We start from the raw sequence: 23,213 nt of genomic DNA, 5'->3' as shown, positions 1-23,213 counted from the left end.
CTTGAATTCTGATTTATTGGATCAGAAGTTTTTAAAACTATTTTTATGAATTCTTGAACCTACGTTATTAGAGTTTAGGTTGGTTTTCCTCTTATTGTCTCTAATGGAATCATCCCTTTTGATTTTATGTTCTTGCCGAATGGTTCTCTCAAGAGCTTGGTTCATTTTGAATTCATTCATCTTCTATGGTTTTGGAGAGCTTTTGAGCAATTCAGAGAGAGATTATGGCTTTAGTAGGCATTTCAATGCACATGCATCGTTTCAAGCACAACCAGTTGTACAACCAACCACTTGAGTACAAGGCCCCGGTGAGCCTTCAATTTTTTTTCACTTTTTTGAGCATTTAACACATTTTTAATGTGTTTTTAGGGGTTTTGATAAAAAATTCATGCAACACTTTAAAAGTGTCATATGGGTACTTTGAGAAGTACCGCGTGATGCTTCTGTTAGAGACATCGTATCGCACACCTTTAGGAAACTCTATTGTATCAGCCACGCCCGAATATTGTATGGCCTGGTGCAAACTACTGCCTGGAAAAAAAAGTATCACCCTTGTATGAAGTATTGTATGATACTTAATCAACATAAAGTATCAGAGGACTATATAAGGGGTCCAAGGGTCATTTTAGTGCATTTGTCTTTTGTGGTTTTGGAGAGAGATTATGGCTTTAGTAGGCGTTCTAATGCACACACACTGTTTCGAGCGTAGTCGGTTGTGCAACCGGCCACCTAAGTACAAGGACCCGATGAGACTTCAAATTATTTTTCACCTTTTTGAGCATTTAACATGTTTTTAATGCATATTTAGGGGTTTTGATAAAAATATCGCACGATACTTTAAAAGTATCATATAGCTACTTTGAGAAGTATCATGCGATACTTATGTCGGACGCATTGTATTGTACGCCTTCAGGAAACTCTATTGTATCAGCTAAAGTAAAGAGGATCGGAATTAGCAAGGCTGAATCGAATCGCGAGTCTATCATGAATCGGAATCGAATCGGCCACGGATCGACAAATTTAAAAGACCCTTGAAATTTAGAGATTTTAACAATTTAAAACTTGTTTCATACACCTTTGATTGAATATAACTTAAACACACTATAACATCATCAAATAGAAGTTAACATACATAAACATGTAACATAAATGATGAATTCATCACATACGTAACTATATTACACACATAAAATGCAAATTTTAGGCTGTAGCTGAAGTAAGTAGAAATCATAGGATCATAATGATTCAAATCATAAAATGTATGTAAGATGAAGGTCCATAAGACACCAAATCATAAATGTAAGAATCTAAGATGAAGAGCCATGAAGATCCATGAAACGTATGTATATAAGAATCTAAGATGAAGATCCATGAAATGTATCTATATAAGAATCTAAGATGAAGATCCATAAGACATCAAATCATGAATGCATGTAAGAATCTAAGATGAAGATCCTCTTTTCATCTCATGCCAAACAATTAGAAGGCCCTTTAGGGCTAAAACAAAGAGGAAAGGCAAAAAAGCATATTAAAAAAAATGTGTTTTTATTAAAAAAAAAAAAATGTCTTCGCTTTTGGCTGCCCGTGCCGATTCATCAGGCTGATTCATGACAAAATCAGTGATTGAATTAATGGCTTCAAAAAAATTGCCAGGCTTGAATCGAATTGCCAAATCGGCGATTTTGGTGATTCTCGGAACTATGGTATTAGTTGCACTCAAATCTTGTATGGCTTGGTGCGAACTATCGCTCGTAAAAAAAGGTCTGGGTAGTATAATAGTATTGTACAATGCTTAATCAGCACAAAGTATTGCATGGTCTATTTTTGAGCTTTTTAGTTTAAACTTTTCATGTATAAGCACTTTTTCTGTTGTTTTGCTTGATTGCTTCTCCATGGTTTGTTGAGCGAGGACATTTACGACTCCCCTAATTCTATTGTTTAGACGCATGATAAATTTCCCAACTTCCAAATTGTTGTCTTGCTTGTAAGAGGGAACGTACTTTAATAATCAGGTGAACTTCTCCTATTACTTATGGATGGTTAAATTTCCTTGCTTGAGATTTTGGAAGTCTTGCAGTCTCTAATCATAGAAAGTTTGAGGAAGCCATCGATTTTTGAAGATAGAGATGAACTTGTCCCATGTGATCTCTGTGGTTTTGATATTGAGTTCTATTTTGGTGTTTCCCCACCAGGTTGCGGCTTCTTCGAAAAGATGGTATATTCCCCCAAACTGCTTTAGATGTTTTTGAAAAACTCCTAATTTCGAAATACTGCTCCATCTCAATTAGCCATGCCTTGGCATCTTCTCCAAACTCGGAGCCTAAGAACCTAGGAGGTTTAATCTTCTTAATATCGTTGGACAGACTGTTAACTATTTCCTACTTCTTTTGTTCATCAAGGGTTGTAATTGAAGCTTGTTTTTCTTTATCACCATGACCAGAGTTTCTAGCTTTTGTTCTTGGAGGAAGTGAGGAGTAAGTCTCCTCTCGATCTTGCCCAATCTGGGCTGCCAACTCATTCATTCTCTTTTCCATGTTGTCTAGTTTTGCTTGTGTTTCTCGTAAAATATGGATCATCAAATCTGATGAGTTCTAGGGGTGAGCCGTGCTGTTTACTTTGTGCTCTATGGGGTTTCCATTGCTGGCCATGTTTTGAAATTGATTTGTTCCTATTACACATAATTGTTTTCTAGGTCAATATTATGCTTGCATTTGTTTACAACAAACATTGAAATGCTTAAAGAGATTATGCTCAACAAAAGAGAAGGTATGCTAATTACTTATTATAGATGTTGTTGGTTGTAACTGCAACTACATTATTTACAAAAATTTCCTCTCCTGAGGACACATCAAAAGAATAGATTAACAAATAAACTGGACACCTTATTCCAGGGTATTTTATCCATTTTCATTTTTGGGCTTGTTTTGCCCTTTACATAGTTTATGAAAGATAAACAAGAGGATCAACCTATTTGGAATTCCATGCCTCAATAAGTTTGTTTCTCAATTTTGCCTTCTTGGTCGGAGTCCACACGACTCTCTCTTTCTTGATCCGCCACATTGCTTGCGCTAGGGTCTCATTATCCTTGGGTATAGAGAAGTAGGAATAATCATGTTTCGGCATTTTCTTTATCAGATAGAAAAATATGGGATGTCTGGGTTTCTTGCGAGGTGTTATTTGAGTATACATCCTGTTTACCATTGAAATCTATATTTTTTGTTTTGTTTGTGATAAGCTTGAGGTTCAGAGTTGAACCTAACGCTTTGATACCATATGTAGCATGCTAAAAATTCTGAAACTAATTAGCTCCTAAATAACGAAAACTAGATCTTATTCTTAATCGAATGAATAGAGATATAGTTAAATCAGTTACTCAACCACTTCACATGGAAAGGGAATACGAGCTATCTATATTCTAGATTTGCATATACATAGAAATTAACAATCATTTAACTACTAGCTCAGTTATGAAATATTCAAAGGATAACAACATATTTTAACAAGGAAGTAGAAAAGAGACATAAAAAAGGTTACTAAAATAAAAGCATTTGATGACACAAAGTTGAGCAAGCTTTGGCATTTGGAAGAGAGGAGAAGCATTGCCATGGGCTTAACCTCCCAACCACAAACCCTTAGTATCCCTGCACAATCTCCAATGAGAAAGGCCCTCCCTACCCTAGGAGTTGGCTTGGGACACCCTTATCCAACCGCTTAGCATCTTAGTGTTAGAGTGTCGACTAGTCAATTGTCGAGACTATGGAGACATTCCAACCAGCCTATCTTACAATTGTTAGCACCTTGACCTCTGGTGATCATGGTGGCAAACGCAATTAACTACCATGGCCAAGGATTTTGGATGGGCATCTTATGTGCTCGATCATCCATGGCTCGACTTTTTCAACAAGAAAATGCAAAAGGATTATCATGAGCTGTATTTATATTTTTTTTAAAAGTATAAATGCTGATTTTATTTCTTTCTTTCATTGCAAGATTCTTTCCACAATTTCCTCCCTTTAGCACTACCATGATGGTCCTCATTACTTGGGAAATTTATATTAAATCTTTGGATTTCATGATCTCTTATTCCTTTGCCATACATCATGCCTTTATCGGCCTATGGCATCATAAGGCAATATGCTTTTAGTTCTGTTTGGATTACATCAAGAGAGCTTTCTATCTCAGAGACTTACCGACTATGTCCCTATATGGTGCTCATTTATGTAGATGATATAAATATGCAACACAATATTATACTAGCAAAGCATTTTGGTCAACAAATAAGATCATTATGGAATTAAACACGTTCGGCTCTGTACTTGTAGGCATGTAATAAAGCTAAATGCAGAGTTGATAAAATCGGCTTATACAAGAAAAGAAAGACACATTAAATACAATGGGATACACAAAATATAACTTGATCCCACACGAGCACTCTGATGTATATGTGAATTTGTAATATTATTGACTTCTAGACCTCAAAACAATCCAATGAGTAATCATAGACTTAGCCCACGAACTTCGATTCTATCAATATATCACTATAATCACTTTTATATGAGCTTGATCGTGCAACACTTTATTGTGGTATTATTAGAAATATGTAATTCTTGGAATAAATGTGCAGAGAGATAGAAGAGAAGTGTCTCCGCACCATGATCAAAAAACATAAATAAAGAACAAGTATCAACCAAGATGAAAAATGGCCTCCCGCATTGGTTCGGTTAGACCAAGATTGAGGTGGCAAGAACGTTGCAAGATATTTAAAAAAATTCAAAAAGAAATGTTCATACGAATATGATAGCTCGATGCCATAAGGTGTCGGGTACAAAATACAATAAGGTTGATCAAGCAATTAATAAATGACCATGCTTGTGACAAGGAAATATAAAAGCAAGGGTGGCAAAAATATGTTTAACATGTCTTGGTATAATAATGTCACTTCCCATATATCCATGCTTTCTTGAGTAATATGATATGTGTATACACACACACACACACACATATTCATACATATATGTGTATACATAGGTACATATTTCATACCCACCCAAGAATGAGTATAGACATGATTTTACTATACTAAAATATGATAGCTTGCACGGTACACAGAGATCATACACAATGAAGGTAATATTCTTACTTAAGTTCTTTCTAATGTTTTTGTTTGTTTATCTGAATAGCCCATGGTAATCCTTGTACTTTCTTGCTTGCCTAGCTGTTTTAGTCCTCGGTCTAGGTGGTTAAGTTCATACCTATTGGTCTGACGGTGATTTAGGTTTCCCCTTCCTAACTCTCATTTTGGTAACACTTCCCCTTGTTGACATGCTCTCGGAAAATGGAAAGATTTCTAGGTAATCATATATTCCAATAATTTCAAATAATAAAAATATCACATAATCATTCTAAATTTTTAGGATATTCATTTTTGTAAATTCATCTTAATGGCTAACTAACATACCACATGATACATAAACTAATAATTGAATTTCCATTTCTCATGAATCAAAATATCTCAACAATTTTATGAATAAAACCAATTTCATATGAACCATCATTCCCAACAAATTTACCAAATGACTAACTTCACATGAATTTTGCCAATGGTTAGAATATTATTTAATGTAGCAAAAATTTGGGATGCAAGACCATTGGCTCTCCTATGTACAAGTTAGCTTCCTATTTGGTCAAATTATTATCCTTGCTCGTGGGTAATACCGATTTCCACAAAGATTCCAACCATTTTGTTGAATTTATTAAGGACATTAGGCTCAAGAAGTCTGACATTTTGATTAGCTTTAGTGTTGTTTCCCTCTTAACCAAGGTTCTCATCCCCGATTCCTTCGAGATTGTTAAACACAAGACTAATGTTGAGATTACCTTGTTGGTTGAATTATGTTTGAGATCCTCCTTTTCCTTCCAAGGAGTCATTTACGAACAAGTTGATGGTGTGGACATGGGTTCCCCTTATCTTCGATTATTAGGAACTTGTATATGAAACATTTTTGAGGAGAAGGTCCTTTATTCTTCCCTTCTTAAGCTTATGTGGTGGAAGAGGTTTGTCAATGACACTTATGTTTGTTGGTCGCATGATCTTGACGATTTAGAAGAATTTATGCTCATATCAATGATATTGCTCCTTCTCTTTCACTAAAGAGATTGAATTGAGCAATTGACTCCCTTTCGTTGATGTTCTTATTCTTAGGAAACTTGGTGGCTCTCTTGGTTGCTGGGTTTTTTGTAAAGTCACCCACACAGACCTTTATCTTCATGTCTCTTTTGACCATCACCATAGCCAAAAAGTTGGTTCCTCAAACCCTTGTGTTGAGAGCTTACAAGGTTTGTGATGAAGATAAACCAAGAGCTTGTCCACCTCTGACATGTCTTTAAGTTGAATGAGTATTCTGACAAGCAGGCCTCACAAGCTTTTTGCCAAGCAAGATCTTATTTTCTTTCCTCTTCTACTCCTCAACTCTTCTGAACCAAAAGGCATCCGGTTGTTTCCCTCCCTTATTTTGAAGGCATTTCCCATAAGACCTCTTATTTTCTTTCCTCTTCTACTCCTCAACTCTTCTGAACCAAAAGGCATCCGGTTGTTTCCCTCCCTTATTTTGAAGGCATTTCCCATAAGACCTCAAAAATCTTGATGCAAAAAGTTCTTTGGTGTGCCTTCAAACCCTTGCCTACCTTAAGGAGCTTTATTCCTATCCTTAAGGACCCAAGGGAAGCCAGCCTTGTTTGAATCAGTGTCTAGAAAGTTTTTTTTTCTTGTGGCATCCATTATATCGGGGAAACAAGTTGCTCCTTTAGTGCTAGGATCAAAGAGCATAGTGCAGATATCAAACATATGGGTATTGTTAAATCTGCTTTAGTGGAGCATTATGCCACAACTAAACACCATATTTGAGATTTGTTTCGTGGAAGACAATTTTTTCAAGAGGAAGCTTAAAGAGGCGATTGTTATTAATCATTTCCCTTCCAAGCTTAATAGTGATGATGGGTTAAGCTTGAGCAATTTGTGGCAACCTTTGCTTCCTGTCTTGAATACGTCTCAACATCTCACCCCTTGACTTTTCCTCTTTGCCCTTTTGGTCAGTTTTCTCCTTCCCCCTTTTTCTTGGTCATTTTTCAGAGCCTCTCGCCCTTTCTCTCTCCTCCTCCCACTGCGTCTATCTCTCTCTTTTTTGTGGTTGCCCTTTTATTGTTTTGTTTTTTAGTGATGACCCCTTCGTTAGTAAACTTTTTTTCCTATTATTCTCTTTTTTTTCCCTTTTTCTATCTTATTTGGAACTTTTGTCCTTTTTTATTCCTTTCTTTTCGTATATTTATTTTTTCTTCTGATACTTATAGAGAGAGGGTATGTATTCAATATAATGCCTCTTTTATTTTTTCATGTTCCTTTTTATATAAATACATACATTTATTCTTATATATATGTGTATGTATATACATAAAATGAAAATACTAAATAATCTTAAGAGAAATTAATTCGAAAAACTAAATAAACAAAAAGGAGAAAAAAGAACAATTAAAAAAGTAGCTAACCATTATTTTTTTATTTATTGTTTAGGTTTTTTTTTAAATTTTTCTTTTTCTCCTTTTTGTTTATTTAATTTTTCCAATTAATTTCTTTAGATTATTTAGTATTTTCATTTTATTCTCATTTTACTTTTGTTTGTTTATCTTTTATTTTTATTTTTGGTGATTTTATTTAATTTTAATTTTATTTCCTTTTTGTGGCTCATTTTTCTTATTTAGCTTTTTTCCCCCCTGATTAGATAATTGGCCGAAGCTGAGATTAATTATTATTTGTTGAAATTAATTATTTTATTTGTTAAGCTCGAGTAGATTTGAACCCCAGATCTCCCAAATGAAAAGCTCACAACTTGTTGCTGTGCTGTAGGCTGTTGCCTATTATTTAGTTCATTTTATCTTTATTTTGTTTATTTATTTATTTTTTCTTGATTCCCATTTTTAAATATATTTTTTAACTTTTAAAATTATTTTATTATTATTTTGTTTATATTTTCTATTTGTTCTTTCCCATCCCTTTCCTTCTCTTTTTAATAAATTCCTTTTTTACTCTCAGGGCTTTTTTCATTTTTCATGTTGTTTCATATATCTTCATTTTATTTTATCTATTTGCTTGGTTTGTTATTATTGAGTTTATTTTCTTTTAGTTTTTAAATTTATGTTTTTCTCTTCTATTTGTTTTAGTTCTGGTTCTTTTCTCTTTATCTCTTGTTTTTGGTTCTTTTCTCATATTTTTCTTTTTCCAAAGTTTTATATTATTTGTTTGCATGGTAGCCCCTTGGCTTGCATTCCCTCACCTTCCCTCTTTCTTTTCTTATTTGTTTGGCAGGTCTGCAACTACTCATGTTTTTCTCACCTTGCTCTATCTTGCTGGTGATTTATATGGAGTGTGACCCAAAATCTTGATGAAAAAACTCACACACAATCCGATCAAGAAGCACTTACAACATGCAGATTCCTTGAGGAACAAGGGATAAGGATTTTAATTTTTCCCATTAAAAATTAGAAAAACCAACTTGCAATAGAAGGATATAAATGCTTCTGAACTTTATATAAAAATACTAATTGCTAGTTGCCATCCTATATTGATCCTAGCTTTTCTTGAGTTAAAATGAGTGAGATAAATTCTCACAAAGCATAACTTATATATATATATTGGTTGAAAGTGCATGGTTGGGTTCTATTATTTTAGTTGTCTTGAGCTAGGCTTTTAGAAGGATTGTGATACCCATCGCTTCTTTCTTTTTCATTTTGTCTATGCTTCTTAATAAGCGGAGTGGTAGTTCAGGTCTCTGCTTTACAAGAGTAATGAAAAATTATAGTACTTACACCCTTTTTAAGTTCTAAGTAAGATTGAAATTTACAAGTTAGACGCCCTTGAGTTTTTAGAGATTCTATGCCGTCTCTATACTAAATTGAATTAATCAATGGTATTGCAATTCATCTGTTACACTTGGTTGGCAACTTTTTTCTAATGTTTGTTTTGTAGACTATCTCTAGTGCTTATATTCGAGTTTGTCAATCATAAAATTTGGATGAAATTCGGCAAGGGTCAAAATTCAGAGAAAAAATTATGTCAATTTAAATCATATAAATTTACTTATATTTAAATATAAGTAAATATATCCACAAAATTGTCATAATAGTTTGACATTGCTAAATAATTAAACTAAATAACTCAATAATATTTTAAAGAAAATAATATTATTATAAATTACAATATTATATTAAATATAATAAAACTTGGATGAAGTTTGGAAATGGTAAAAGTTTGCCAAAATTCAAACTTCATGGATGAAATTTGGCGTATCCTGTGACTTAGTCTAGTGCTATTAAATTGCTTTCATATATTTGTTCCTTGTGATTCAGAAAGAGTTTACTACTGTATTTCTTTGGCTAATCTGAGTTGTTATTAAATTAGAACTTAGATTTCTCATGAATTATCAGGGATTTTACATGGTCTTCTTAATTACACGAATGGATTAATTGTATTGCAATCCATCTGCTACACCACGTTGGCTAATGTTTTCTAGGATTTGTAGACTATACCTGGTGCTATTAATATCTTTCGTATATTTGTTACTTGCAATTTAGAAAGAGTTAAGCCAATTATTGATATATTTGGTTTGGATATTTTTTGATATGGATGGTAACTGATGCTCCTGTTGTGAAAAAATGATGTTCATATTGGAGTCCAGTTAGATTATTACAATGGCGGAGACACCAGAGGAAGAAAGAGATGATGAATTTTTCAAAGAGGTTTATGGAAAAGAGTATACAGGACCACCCAGGTTAAAAACTGAACAGCCACTTGAAAATAATAAATTGAATAAAAGGCCACGCACAAGTAGCAATGCTGGTGGTGAATCCGATGACGAACAACAAGAACGAGATCCAAATGCTGTGCCTACAGATTTCACCAGCCGAGAAGCCAAGGTTTGGGAAGCCAAATCGAAGGCAATAGAACGGAATTGGAAAAGAAAAAAAGAAGAAGAGTTTACATGTAAGATTTGTGGGGAGCCTGGCCACTTTACTCAGGTAAATGTTATTGTCTTCCAATTGACATCCACATTAATGAAAAATGGAATTCTGGTTGTTGGCATTGTACCTGCGGTGTTTATTCATACACATATTTGGGGTATAATACTAAGAGCATTTGCAACAACACTAGCTAATAAAGGAAAGAGAAAAGTGTTGTGAATTGAATGTTTTAGGCTAAGTCACACAGTTCTGTGAAAATCAGGCCAAAAATTTGAATTCCAGCAAAGTTTAAACATTATTATCAAGTTCGTTGGAAAGCTTGTACTGAAGAAACACACCTTTTTTTATTTAAAATGTATTGCTCTCAAATGCTTTTTAGGGTTTCTGACAGTATTTTTAGGGCTTCTTCCATATTTTCTTTATAAAATGTGTTCACTACCCATTAAACCACACAATGATCTGTATAAAATCATTTCTTTTGCAAAGCACGAAGCCATGTGATGCCTCTAGTTCTATTGGGTGCAGTGTAACTCGGGGACTTGCACCCCCCTCCCAGACCTTGAAGTACCTGTCCCCGGGACATCCCCGCACTGGGTACTTGAGTACCCAAGTACTCCCACCTCCGCCATTCCGCAACCATGCTGCCACTGGGATGGGTGCTTGAATTTCTATTTGAATTTTGATTTTTGAATGTTACTACTGGGTATGTAATATGTTACTGTGTTGAATGTTCAATGGTTGTAGTTCATGTTGCAATTTTGCTATATTCAAGTATTTTAATTTGGTATGTTCTACTGAAACATCATTTCATAACTAGCATTTCAAGTTCTAAATGTCAACTATACAACACCCCTCCCCCGTCCTCCCCTTGCTGCCATCTCCTAGCTGCCCTTGTTGTCCCGAAAATGAGGTCTATTTTCCCCCCTTCCCAGAAACTCATCTCGTCGTCCTGCCATCCCGATGTACCCCAGTACTGGTCTTACACTGGTTGGGTGCTGCAACTGTTCAATGTGATGCCTTCGGTCTGCTGTGTTACATGTTCTGTGCGACTCCAGTTCAGTGTGATGCTTTTGAGGTCAGCAGTTAAGTGCAACTCTGTTTCCATGGGATGACCTCTGCGATTCACTCTTCCAAGATGTCTTCTGCTGCCATTTCTTCTGTGCTCGATTTTTTTAGTTTAATTTTTAGATTTGTGGAATAGTTTTTACATGTTTTATTATAATTTTTAATAATATAAGTTTTAAGCTGTTATATAATCAAATGAATTCAAACTTATAATGTTCAGTTTAGTTTCATTCAATCACATAGCAGTTCAAAAATTTATGTTATTATATATATATATATATATATGTATGTATGTATTGTTAAATATAGATGCAGCGGAGGTACATTAGTAAGTAGTAATAGAAGTTCCAAAATACTGCATAGGCAGTCCATGTTTTTCCTGTGTCTTTGTGCAGTTTGCACTATATGGCACTGCACACACACAAGCTAGGGACATTATAATACAACACCCCTCCCTTCCCTGTCCTCCCCTTGACGACATCCCCTAGCTGCCCCTGTTGTCCCGAAAATGAGGTCTATTTTCCCCCGGTTCCAGAATCTCGTCTTGGCATCCCGTCGTCTCAATGTTCCCCAGTACTGGTGTTACACTGGTTGGGTGCTGCAACTGTTCAATGTGATGCCTTCAGTCTGCTTTTGAGGTCAGCAGTTAAGTGCAACTCTGTTTCCATGTGATGACCTCTGCAATTCACTCTTCCGAGATGCCTTCTGCTGCCATTTCTTTTGTGCTCAATTTTTTTAGTTTAATTTTTAGATTTCTGGAATGGTTTTTACATGTTTAGTTATAATTTTTAATAATATAAGTTTTAAGCTGTTATATAATCAAATGAATTCAAACTGTTATAATGTTCAGTTTAGTTTCATTCAATCACATAGCAGTTCAAAAATTTATGTTATTAAACAGAAACACACACACATATATTGTTAAATATAGATGCAGCGGAGGTACATTAGTAAGTAGTAATAGAAGTTCCAAAATACTGCATAGGCAGTCCATGTTTTTTCTGTCTTTGTGCAGTGTGCACTATATGGCACTACACACACACAAGCTAGGGACATTATAACGTCTAACCAGCCTACAGAATAAAACATGAAAGTGTTAACAAATCACGCTACCTATGACATTATATGTCAGACATAAGTGCCCTAAATGGCACTGACATAGACCCATTCCATCATGGCCATGGCTTGGATATTTTAAACTAAAATTCCAAGCTTGCAAGCTTTGAAATAAAGAAATGACAAGCTAATCCTTACCTGTAGAAATGCTCCCTCGGACTGGACCTTGTTTCTTTTCTAGGCTTTTGTCTCCATCATGCTTTTGGCAATATAAACACAGACTCCATGCAGCCAGAGTGGTTACTTGGTGTCACGGGAAGCTTCTTTCTGAAGATAACTCTGATTGGTTCAGTCATGACACCTCTTCATCTTTTGCTAGGCAGTCTCAAAAGCTTCTGCTTCCAATCTGGTCTCTGCCATGTCAGGTGCCCATGATATATATTCTTCTGCCAGCAATTAAATGTGAGTTTCAAATCATTTATGAGCATTGTCCTATTAGGGAATGGCAAAGGCCTCAATTCTGACTTATGTGGCACTGGAACCTGAGCTGGATGCCACATCGACCATTACTATATCTTCTCCATTTGCACCCCTATTGGCTAGATTATCTGCTAAATTATTAGCCTCTAGATAGATATGGTTGATAGTATAGTTGTCAATTGTGTTTAAAATCTCCAGAGTCCTATTAACAAGGCCCTTAAGCTTCCAATTAGGAATATATCGCTTTTTGACTGCAATAAAAACGATGACCAAATCCCCCTCTATTTCAACCTTTGAGATTGTGATTATTTGTAGAGCAAGATCTTTTCAATTAAGTTGCTGAATTCTGTATAATTGTTAGTGGGCTAAGCAAATTGACTTGTAGGCAATGACTTTCTTCTCCCATGAATGTATGATGTAGCCCGCCCTAGCCACACCTAGGTTCCCTCTAGAAGCTCCATTGAAGTTAAGCTTATGCCATCCAATCTTTGGCCCAGTCCAAAGACATTGCTTCCTAACTACTTGTCTGTATTTACTGTTGTCACCAGCAAAGGGGGGTGGGGTGTTGTGAGGTTTTCATGCCATCGCCCCATTACAAATGGGGACCCCCTCTTTCGCTCATAGTTGTTAGGTTTGTTATGTTTTGGCAGTTTAAAGCTTGAAGATTTAGGGGTGATTGAGAAATTAAGATGCCAAGATGTCAAGATTTTAAAGTGGGAGTATCTAAATTGAAGTCCTTTGAGGTCAAGTTGTAGTGGGTTGTGCCATAAATCCTAGGTGTATCTAAATTTTAGCTAATCAAATAGTCCAAAATACATTATAAAGCGATATTTTATGCCTAAGGGCCTAATAATCGTTATTGAAATTGATTTTCCAAACTTTAAATTGTCAACTTCCTAAGGAAAATCAAGTTTTTTTCTAAAAAAATCAAATAACCAAAACTCGGAATTGGACGGCTGACTCAACTCATGAATCAGATCGGAATCAGCTATGAATAGGCAAGGTGAAAAAACCCTTGAAATTTAGAGATTTTATGGATTTAAAACTTATTTCATGCACCCTTTATTGAATATAACTTAAAAACACTATAACATCATCAAATTGAAGCTAACATACACAAACAAAGAATGTAAATGATAAATTCATCACATACATTAAATGTAAATTGTAATTTTGTAGCGGAAGTAAATAGAAAACATAAGATTATATGACATAATTATATAGAATTATAAATGTTGTCAAATCATAAATGTATGTAAGATGAGGATCCATGAGACGTATGTCTATCTGTAAACAAAATGAAAAACAAGGCTATCTAATGTAGGTACGCTCTGATACCACTAATGTAGGGCCACACCACCCTTACCAACTCAAAACCAAGAATGCAACAATATGAAGACAATTTTATTATACTTGAAAATCCAATAGTAATTACAATAACATTTTTGCAAGATCTCTCAAGATCCAATCCAAACCCAAGCTAGTCCAGATCTACACTCTGGTAGAAACCTCTGAGATCTCAAATTGTGCTCGCAAGCCACCAAGCAACCTCCTTGTTTCTAAACCGCAGTCACTAGCTCTTCTCCAACCCTAATCCAAGATCCAAGTGTAAACTGCCTCACATTCGACGCTTTGTCTACACTCACAACTCCACCATAATCCTGCTGTAAATTGCCTCACATTCGGCGCTCTGTCCACAGACTCAGGAAAACTCACTCGTCACTTCCACCTTCTCTTTCACACCTTGAAACCTTTCAAGCTTTCCAAGCTTCACCTTCCACCACTTTCACCTTTCCAAGCTTTCCTTCCAAAGCTTCTACTTCTCGAGCTTCTCCTTCTCAAGCTTCTCCTTGAGCTTCCACTTCTCAAGCTACTCCTTGAGCTTGATTAGAAATGCTCATATGCCTTGCTTAAATAGGCACTTACCACCCAATACATGATTTATCCATAACCTTCTAGAATTCCTCCACAACCTTCTACAACTTCCATAACCTTCTACAATATCCACAACTTTCTACAATATTCATAACTTTCTAGAATTCTACCCACACAGCTCGATAAATGGAATGACAACCATTTTTATTTTATTTTTTCTATTATGCCACCTATGCACCTCGAAAATACAAATTTCTTTTTTTCTCTTTTTTTTTTCATTTATTTTATTTATTTATTATTTCTCCTCTAATTTTCGTCACTTTTCTCTCTCCTCCAGAATTTTATTTTTATTTTTATTTTTTTTCAAATTTTTATTTTTTCAATAATTTTCCCATGCAAGATGCTCTTGCATCAGACTCCACCGGTAGATAGAAAAGTGTGTCCCACATTTTAACGCCAAAAGATCTACAACCATCTTCATCTTCACCAAAGGTTTGCACCTCAACAGGGACAACAAAACCACCATGCAAATCTTCCACATCTGCATCACTCTATCAAACACCAGAATCTCAACCATCCAATCAACATGCTCACTCCCAGGAATAAACTGAACATAATGCTTCATCAGAAAACCCTCATCCACATTAGCAACTAGTGAATTGATACTCGTAGCAACAAACTGCACATCACCAGCCACATGTAGATCTCCATCAACACATGCCAATTTTCAACACCAGCAACCTCATTGCTCACAACAAGTTGCTCTGCAAGATACAAGTCACCACCAACAACTGGATCATCCACGATTGAGTGCTCCACAATCTCCATGTCAGACTTAACCATTTGATCATGAAAACCAACCTCTGTCCCAACATCAACAACATTAAGAATATCTTCAACAACAACCTCTAGTTGCTCTGTAGGTTCTGCATCAGACTCCACAAACTGATCAGCAAAACCAACCTCTTCCACCTTGACCTTCTTAGCTTGATTAGCCAATCTAGCATCCAACCGAGAAATCATCTTAGAAAAATTCCTCTCCACTATATCATGGATTTTCGCAATCATCTTAGGGTCCAATCCTCTCGGAGCCATCTCCCAAGATCTTCGTAAACCCTCTGCAACAAATCCTTCCCACGCTCCTTGTGACAACCAAATTGTTTGCAAGTCAGATCGCAACCTGCCACCTCGCACGAACAATCAGGAACCACATCACAAGTCTAGGACAACGGATCTGCAATCCACCAGCTCGCCACAATCATGCCTCAACAAGTCTAGTCTTCCATCTCTGCATCCATCGATCAATCTGCATGTCCTCCCAAGGTCCTGGTGCAAACCGCCTCAGCTTCGGCGATCTGTTTACACGCTCAGGAACTCCCACTCTGATAAACTTCACCCAACCAAGGTCCTGGTACAAACTGCCTCACACTTCGGCGATCTGCTTGTACACTCAGAAAATCCTGCTCTGATAAACTTCACCCAACCAAGGTCCTGGTACAAACTGCCTCACACTTTGACGATCTGCTTGTACACTCAGGAACTTCTGCTCTGATAAACTTCACCCAACCAAGGTCCTGGTACAAACTACCTCACACTTCGGCGATCTGCTTGTACACTCAGGAACTCCTGCTCTGATACCACTAATGTAGGTACGCTCTAATACCACTAATGTAGGGCTACACCACCCTTACCAACTCACAACCAAGAATGCAACAATATGAAGACAATTTTATTATACTTGAAAATCCAATAGTAATTACAATAACATTTTTGGAAGATCTCTCAAGATCCAATCCAAACCCAAGCTAGTCTAGATCTACACTCTGGTAGAAACCTCTGAGATCTCAACTTGTGCTCGCAAGCCACCAAGCAACCTCCTTGTTTCTAAACTGCAATCACTAGCTCTTCTCCAACTCTAATCCAAGATCCAAGTGTAAACTGCCTCACATTCGGCGCTCTGTCTACACTCACAACTCCACCATAATCCTGCTGTAAACTGCCTCACATTCGGCGCTCTGTCCACAGACTCAGGAAAACTCACTCTTCACTTCCTCCTTCTCTTTCACACTTTGAAGCCTTCCAAGCTTTCCAAGCTTCACCTTCCACAACTTTCACCTTTCCAAGCTTTCCTTCCAAAGCTTCTACTTCCCGAGCTTCTCCTTCTCAAGCTTCTCCTTGAGCTTCCACTTCTCAAGCTACTCCTTGAGCTTCCACTTCTCAAGCTTCTCCTTGAGCTTGATTAGAAATGCTCATATGCCTTGCTTAAATAGGCACTTACCACCCAATACATGACTTATCCATAACCTTCTAGAATTCCTCCACAACTTTCTACAACTTCCATAACCTTCTACAATATCCACAACTTTCTACAATATTCATAACTTTCTAGAATTCTACCCACACAGCTCGATAAATGGAATAACAACCATTTTTATTTTATTTTTTCTATTATGCCACCTATGCACCTCGAAAATACAAATTTCTCCTTTTCTCTTTTTTTTCCATTTATTTTATTTTATTATTATTTCTCCTCTAATTTTCGTCACTTTTCTCTCCTCCAGAATTTTTTTTTTTTTTTTTTTCAAATTTTTTTTTTTCAATAATTTTCCCATGCAAGATGCTCCTGCATCACTAAATTCTCCAGCTGTAGCTCTAGGTCAAGTCTACCTCTCACTTTTCCTCTCTTTTTGTCGTCCTCAACAAATAGAAGGCTTTGAGGGGGTTATAAGAAAGAGAAATGTTAAAAAAATTATTTAAAAAAGTTGTATTTTTTAATTTATTTAAGTTGTGCTGCCCAATTTTTCGAGCCAATTCATGGGCAATAATTGGCAATCTGATTCAGTGGCTTGTGAAAAATTGCCCAACAAGTTTTGCATTGCCAAATTGCATGAATCACATGAATCACGATGATTTTTTGGTTCTCTAATAAAAATACACAAAATCTGGACTTACTATGAATTTCCTTGCTTAAATTGATCAAAATTTGGATTGACTATGAATTTCCCCACCTATTTGATCACAATCCGGACTTATTATGAATTTCCTCACCTAAATTGATTAAAATCCAGACATGGCTTGAAATTCCCCACTTTAAATGGCATTTTCTTGAAAAAATTCGAAGTGTTGAGATTTTGTCCAGACATGGATAGTGCCCTAAAATCTTTATAGAAATTGATTTTCTGTAATTAAAATTGTCAAAATCAGGACTTATATGATTTTCCCTACCTAAATCGATCAAAATCTGGACTTACTATGAACTTCCCCACTTAAATTGATCAAAATCCAGACATGCATGGAATTTCCCACTTTAAATTGCATTTTCTTGAAAAAATTGGATGTGTTGAGATTTTGTCCAGACATGGGTTGATTTTAACCACCTAGAAAGTAAGGACAAAAGGTGTGAATGAAGAGTCCAAATGCAAGGCAAAATTTCCCTTTGGGTTTACACTCGGTGAAATCCTGAGACTCAATGTGAGGATCATCCCAACGGATGTCTAGATTTAAGGACAATTTGTGTGAATGAAGAGTCCAAATGCAAGGCGAAATCCCCTTTTGGGTTTAAACTTGGTCAGATTTTTGAGGATCATCCTAGTGGATGTCTAGATTTATCTGGAGACAGGTCAATTTTTCCCATTGGGATAACTAAGGATAATTGAAAATTTTCCCAAGTGTTGAGAATTTATTAGATAGCATATTTTTTAGCAAATCCCAGTCCTCCTTACTCATATGGGCTGAAAATTCTTTCCATCTCTACCCAAAAGGCAGAAAGGAGGAATCCACCTCTACAAACTGCAAAGATTAGGTCCCCACATTTGAACAAAGAGAGGCTTGAGAGCTCTGGTTTCCACCAATGTATCTAATGGATGAAGTTTACCCCATGAGTTTTCCCAGAAGAGAGCCAACCTGCCATCAAATACACCGCACGATACATGGCAGAGGAGCACATTTCTACATATCAAGATGTATTTCCAAATTCTGGAGCCTTTCGAGGGATCAGAGACTTCGAGGATTTCTTCCTTGTTTCCAGAATTTAAGTATTTGCCCTGGATGATCCTTACCCACTTGATGTTTGGGTGTGAGTATACCCTCCATGCTAGCTTTGCCCCCAAAGCCTGATTCTGCCAAATCATGTTCCTGAGGTCTATAGCCCATACTTGATTTGTAGATTTTCTCCCAAGAAATTAAAGCTATTTTTTCTTTTTCTGAGAATACTTGCCAGTAGAACCTTCTGAAGAACTAGATTTGCTTTTTGTTAGTCCCTGCTGGGAGGTCTAAGCAAGGCATCATATAGATGGGTGTCAACCGAGTGGATTGTCATCGGTGTTTCTGTAGCCGACGGGGTGATTGTTGTTGGTGTTTCTGTATTCTGTAGTTGATGGGTAAATAGTTTGTAGTGGACATAATGTTTGTGGCCGATGGACTCCTTCGGGAAGGTTTGGCGGATAGTATTTATATCCCGTTTGGGATCATTGTAAATCATCTTCTATCATTAATCTTATCAAGCATAATGTATGTCTGGCATATGCGAATATAATTCTGCTATTCTGTTCCATTGTCTGTATGCGTTGATTTCTTTACCGATACGATAAACATTTGGCGCCGTTGCCCTATGAACCTGGAAGGTGGGAGGAATGAAGATTAATGCCAAATCAGCTTAACAAGGATCAAAATAAGGTCAAGGGAAAAGATGGAATTTGTACTGCACAAGAACATTTAATTCTGGCATAGCAAGCCGAACGCTGACGAAGATTTCAGAAGAGTGTCGACGGAAACCGGAGCACGGAAGATTTGTTGGAGGAAACTCGACAACGGGTGGAATTGGTGGAAGAAGCACGAGAGGAGTTTTTGAATTTGTGTTCGCCGAGGGAAGAGAATCCAAACGGAAGAGTATCGACTCGCATGGCTTGGAGTGCCGACGGAGCAAAAGCTTGGAGTGAACTCTTCGTCCGGGATATACTTCCGCAGGGGACAACTTTAGAACACCTTTCTTCACCAAGGTTCGCAGCTGTTGAGTCCACCGGTGTGGGAGACCAGTCTGCCGGTGTGGGAGTGCAGTCCGCCGGTGTGGGAGACTAGTTTGTCAGTGTGGGAGTGCAGTCCCCCGGTGTGGGAGACCAGTCTGCCGGTGTGGGAGTGTAGACAGCTGGTGTGGGAGTGAAGAGTGCCAGTGTTGTAGGACCGAGCAATGCCTGTTTATAGAAACCAATCATGATGGCGGGACCAAAAGAGAAACTGCCGAAGTTCAATGGCGATGGTACGGCCGATCCCATTCGACATTGCAAAACATGTGAAACGATCTGGAAGGCAAATGGGATAACTGATGAAGATGATTGGATGAGGCAATTTCTAGCCACCCTATGAGGCGTAGCAATTGATTGGTTCACTGATACAGATCCACAAAAGCTAAACAGTTGGGATAACATTAAAAAGGAGTTTTTGGCAGAATTTAAACTGTTGCGGGATGATAATGAAATTGTAGTAGAGATCTTCAAGACTAAGCAAGGGAAGAACGAAACCGTCTGTGTTTACGCTAGGAAATTAAAAGACTTGATAAACAAAATGGAAAGTAAGCCGGCGGACGAACTTCAGAAAAGATGGTTCGTGGAAGGCCTACACTCAAAGTTGCGGAGGAAAATGAAACTTGTGCCACCGTCGTCATATACAGAAGCTTATAACAGAGCATTGGACTTCGAAAGTGAGTTGAAGACAAAGAAGAAGACGAAGACTAGCTCATCTGATTCGGATGATGACGAGCCTGCAGGAGGTGATAGCAGTGACGATGAAGGCAATAGTAAGAAGGTTCGTGCCCTATAGAAGGACATGATCCGCATGATGGAGGAGTTTAAAAACATGCAGAAGGAGCCAAAAGGCAGTGAGCTGTGGTGCACGGAGTGTAAGACCGACGGTCATACTAAAGGATCGTGTGCAAAGAACCAATTTTGTGACATTTGTTAGATCATGGGCCATTCGACAAAAGAGTGCCCCTTTAACATGAAGACAAGAGGATCTCCGCAGGTGCTTCTTACACAGGAGGCTTCCCCGTCGGGCAGTAGCGAAAATACGAATAGCGCAGGTGCCACATCCAGAGGGTACAGGAATAATAACAGAGGGCAAAATAACAACAATGCGAACAATAACAATAATAATAGGAGCCGAAGTCAAACCCAGTATGATGCAAACAGACGGTCGATTGTTCAATGCCGAGCATGTAATTTGTGGGGTCATTTTGCACGGGATTGTACAGTGGCAAACACACCGAAATTATTATGCAGATGGTGTGGACCCGGCGATCATGAAGATGCGAAGTGCTCGAAGTCGAGTGAATCTGATCACCGTTCAAACGGATGAAGAAGAGGTTCTAGCAATTACACGGAGGCAAGCAAAAGAGTACCCGGATCCGATAGAAGAAAAGAGGAAATTTGGGGAAGCACAGGCGGAAATTGGAAAGGCATAGTCGGCGGAGACATCTCAGTTGAAGGACATCAGTGGCACCTTGGCAAGGAACTTCGCAAAACAAAACATTGTACGACAGATCTTACAAACGGAGATACCGGTCAAGATAAGTGACCTCCTCACAATGCCTTAGTTACGGACGACCATTCCGAATCATATACCGTTTTCGAAAGCAACGGAGGACACAGGAAGGGAGAGTAGGAAAGTGATGACAACAGACCCAATGCACCTGGCACTCACGACAGGAAGGCATCCGACGGTCTTCGAGATGAGGATTTTGGGAAATGTTCTGACAAATACAATTGTCGACGGAGAGTCCGGCGTGAATGTGTTGCCGAAAGATACTTGCAAGAAGTTGGGAAAGTCGACACTGTGGCCACCTACATTCCAGTTGCTCACGGTGGACCAGCATGGGATCAAACTATTAGGAACTTTGAGGGCACAACCGGTAACCATTGGTACGCAACCATTTTTATTGGATTTTGTGGTCAATCCATTGAAAAGAAAAGGATATGATGCTATTCTCGAACAAACTTGGTTGGTGCAAGCAAAAGTAAAACATGATTGGGAACGAAATATCCTATCAATGGAGCGCGGAGGCAAAAGATTCATAATTGACCTGCACATATAAATGGTAGGTGAGGAGGCAGCATCGTCAGACTTAGAAGGTGAAGGCGACAATGACGACGAAAGAAACGACGATGAAGGAAAGAGGAGAATGGAACTGAACGACGAAGGAGTATTGACACTACAAGGAGGATCAAATGATGACGACCTAGACTCGGTGAATGGCCTTTACCACTGATAGACAGAAGACTACGAATTGTTTTCGAGTTGTAATATGCTAAGGGTTAACGAAGGTGAGAAAAAAGAGGAAAATGAGTGTCTGAAGGAATAAATAGTAGCGGAAGAAGGAAAGGCGATTATGCCTGAAGCTGAGGGGAAGAACATACAGTCCAAAAAAAAGAAAAATCCCACCATTTGGTACACAGTGAACGGACCGCACACGAAGAAAAGAATGCATTGCACCATAAAATTACTTGAAGGGTACCGACAACAAAGAAATAAGCTAGATGCACGACGACCGCAGGCACAGTGGGTGACGGAGGTGACACAGAACAGACATAAGGCATGGCATGACAAACTCAACAAGTTTCAGCCGGGGCAGTTGGTACTCAAGTATGACGGGCAAAATGAAATCAAGTCGGGGAAGTTCAAAGTCAGATGGGTAGGACCATACCAGATCCGAGAAGTCGGCGACAATGGAGCAATTAAATTGTCAACCTTGGACGGGGAAGAGATCCCTCAGGCGGTCAAGGGGTACAAATTGAAAACATACTGCGCTCGGAAGATTTCATCACCGTCGTTGTCGTTGTCGAAGAAATCGTTGCAGAATGATCTGACGCTGTTGCCGTTGCTGAAGAAGTCGTCGCCAAATGCTCTGAGGGCTCCTTCGTCGTCGTCGTTGCAGAATGGCGACGCCTGGAGGCAAAATTGAGGTACCTTTTTATTTTTCTGTATTTTTATTTTTGAAAAAAAAAATTGGAAGAAAAAAAAATAATTTAAAAAAAATTAAAAAAAAATAAACTATTTTTTTTTTGGAAAAGGCGCTTGCGGGAGGTGCTTCGTGGGTACCTGTTCACGGGAGATGCTTCGCAGGCATCTGGCCGCGGGCACTTGCCTGCGGGAGGTGCTCCGCAGGCACCTGTCCGCGGGAGATGCTCCGTGGGCATCTGTCCGCGGGCACTTGTTCGCAGGAGGTGCTCCGCAGGCACCTGTCTACGGCAGCTTGTTCGCGGGGTCTCCCTAATATCATTAATCTTATCAAGCATAATGTATGTCTGGCATATGCGAATATAATTCTGCTATTCTGTTCCATTGTCTGTATGTGTTGGTTTCTTTACCAGTACGGTAAACAATGGGCAAGGCTGATAGAACTGATCTGTGAAAAGATCTTTTGTTGCAAGAAAGCCATTTCCCTTTCCATGCAGACAATCTCTTCTCATTTCTTTCATGAACGGGTTCACACAATTTAGAGTTTCGGGTGCCTTTGTTTAGAGGAATTCCTAGATAAGAGCATGGGAGTTTTACTAATTTAAACCTCAAGTTGTAGGCTATTACCATTTCTTTTCTCAGGGCCATATTCAAAAAATGAGATCTCAGAGTTTGCACTGTGTGCTTCTTGACCAGATGCTTTCTCATACCGGTTCAGAATCAACTTGAACTCCCTCGCTTCCTCTTTACTGCCCATACTCATCAGCAAGGTGTCATTT

General features: G+C 37.9%; 1 protein-coding gene across 2 annotated transcripts in view; it reads left to right on the top strand.

The window, feature by feature from the left end:
* The window catches only part of LOC149577048 (Zinc knuckle (CCHC-type) family protein), a 72,850-nt gene that overhangs the window by 21,418 nt on the left and 28,219 nt on the right, over nucleotides 1-23,213 (top strand). For both annotated transcript variants that reach the window (XM_089821757.1, XM_089821763.1), the window contains exon 2: nucleotides 9,729-10,068. In XM_089821757.1, coding sequence (XP_089677883.1) covers nucleotides 9,742-10,068 — 327 coding nt within the window. In that variant the 5' untranslated portion in view covers nucleotides 9,729-9,741. The remainder of the gene's footprint in view (nucleotides 1-9,728; nucleotides 10,069-23,213) is intronic.

Source organism: Cupressus sempervirens, chromosome 1 (genome assembly GCF_028749045.1).
Source record: "Cupressus sempervirens isolate cs-2001-9-10 chromosome 1, ASM2874904v1, whole genome shotgun sequence".
NCBI lineage: Eukaryota > Viridiplantae > Streptophyta > Pinopsida > Cupressales > Cupressaceae > Cupressus > Cupressus sempervirens.
The sequence above is the reverse complement of the archived record's forward strand: the minus strand, read 5'-3'. Positions and strand labels throughout refer to the sequence as shown.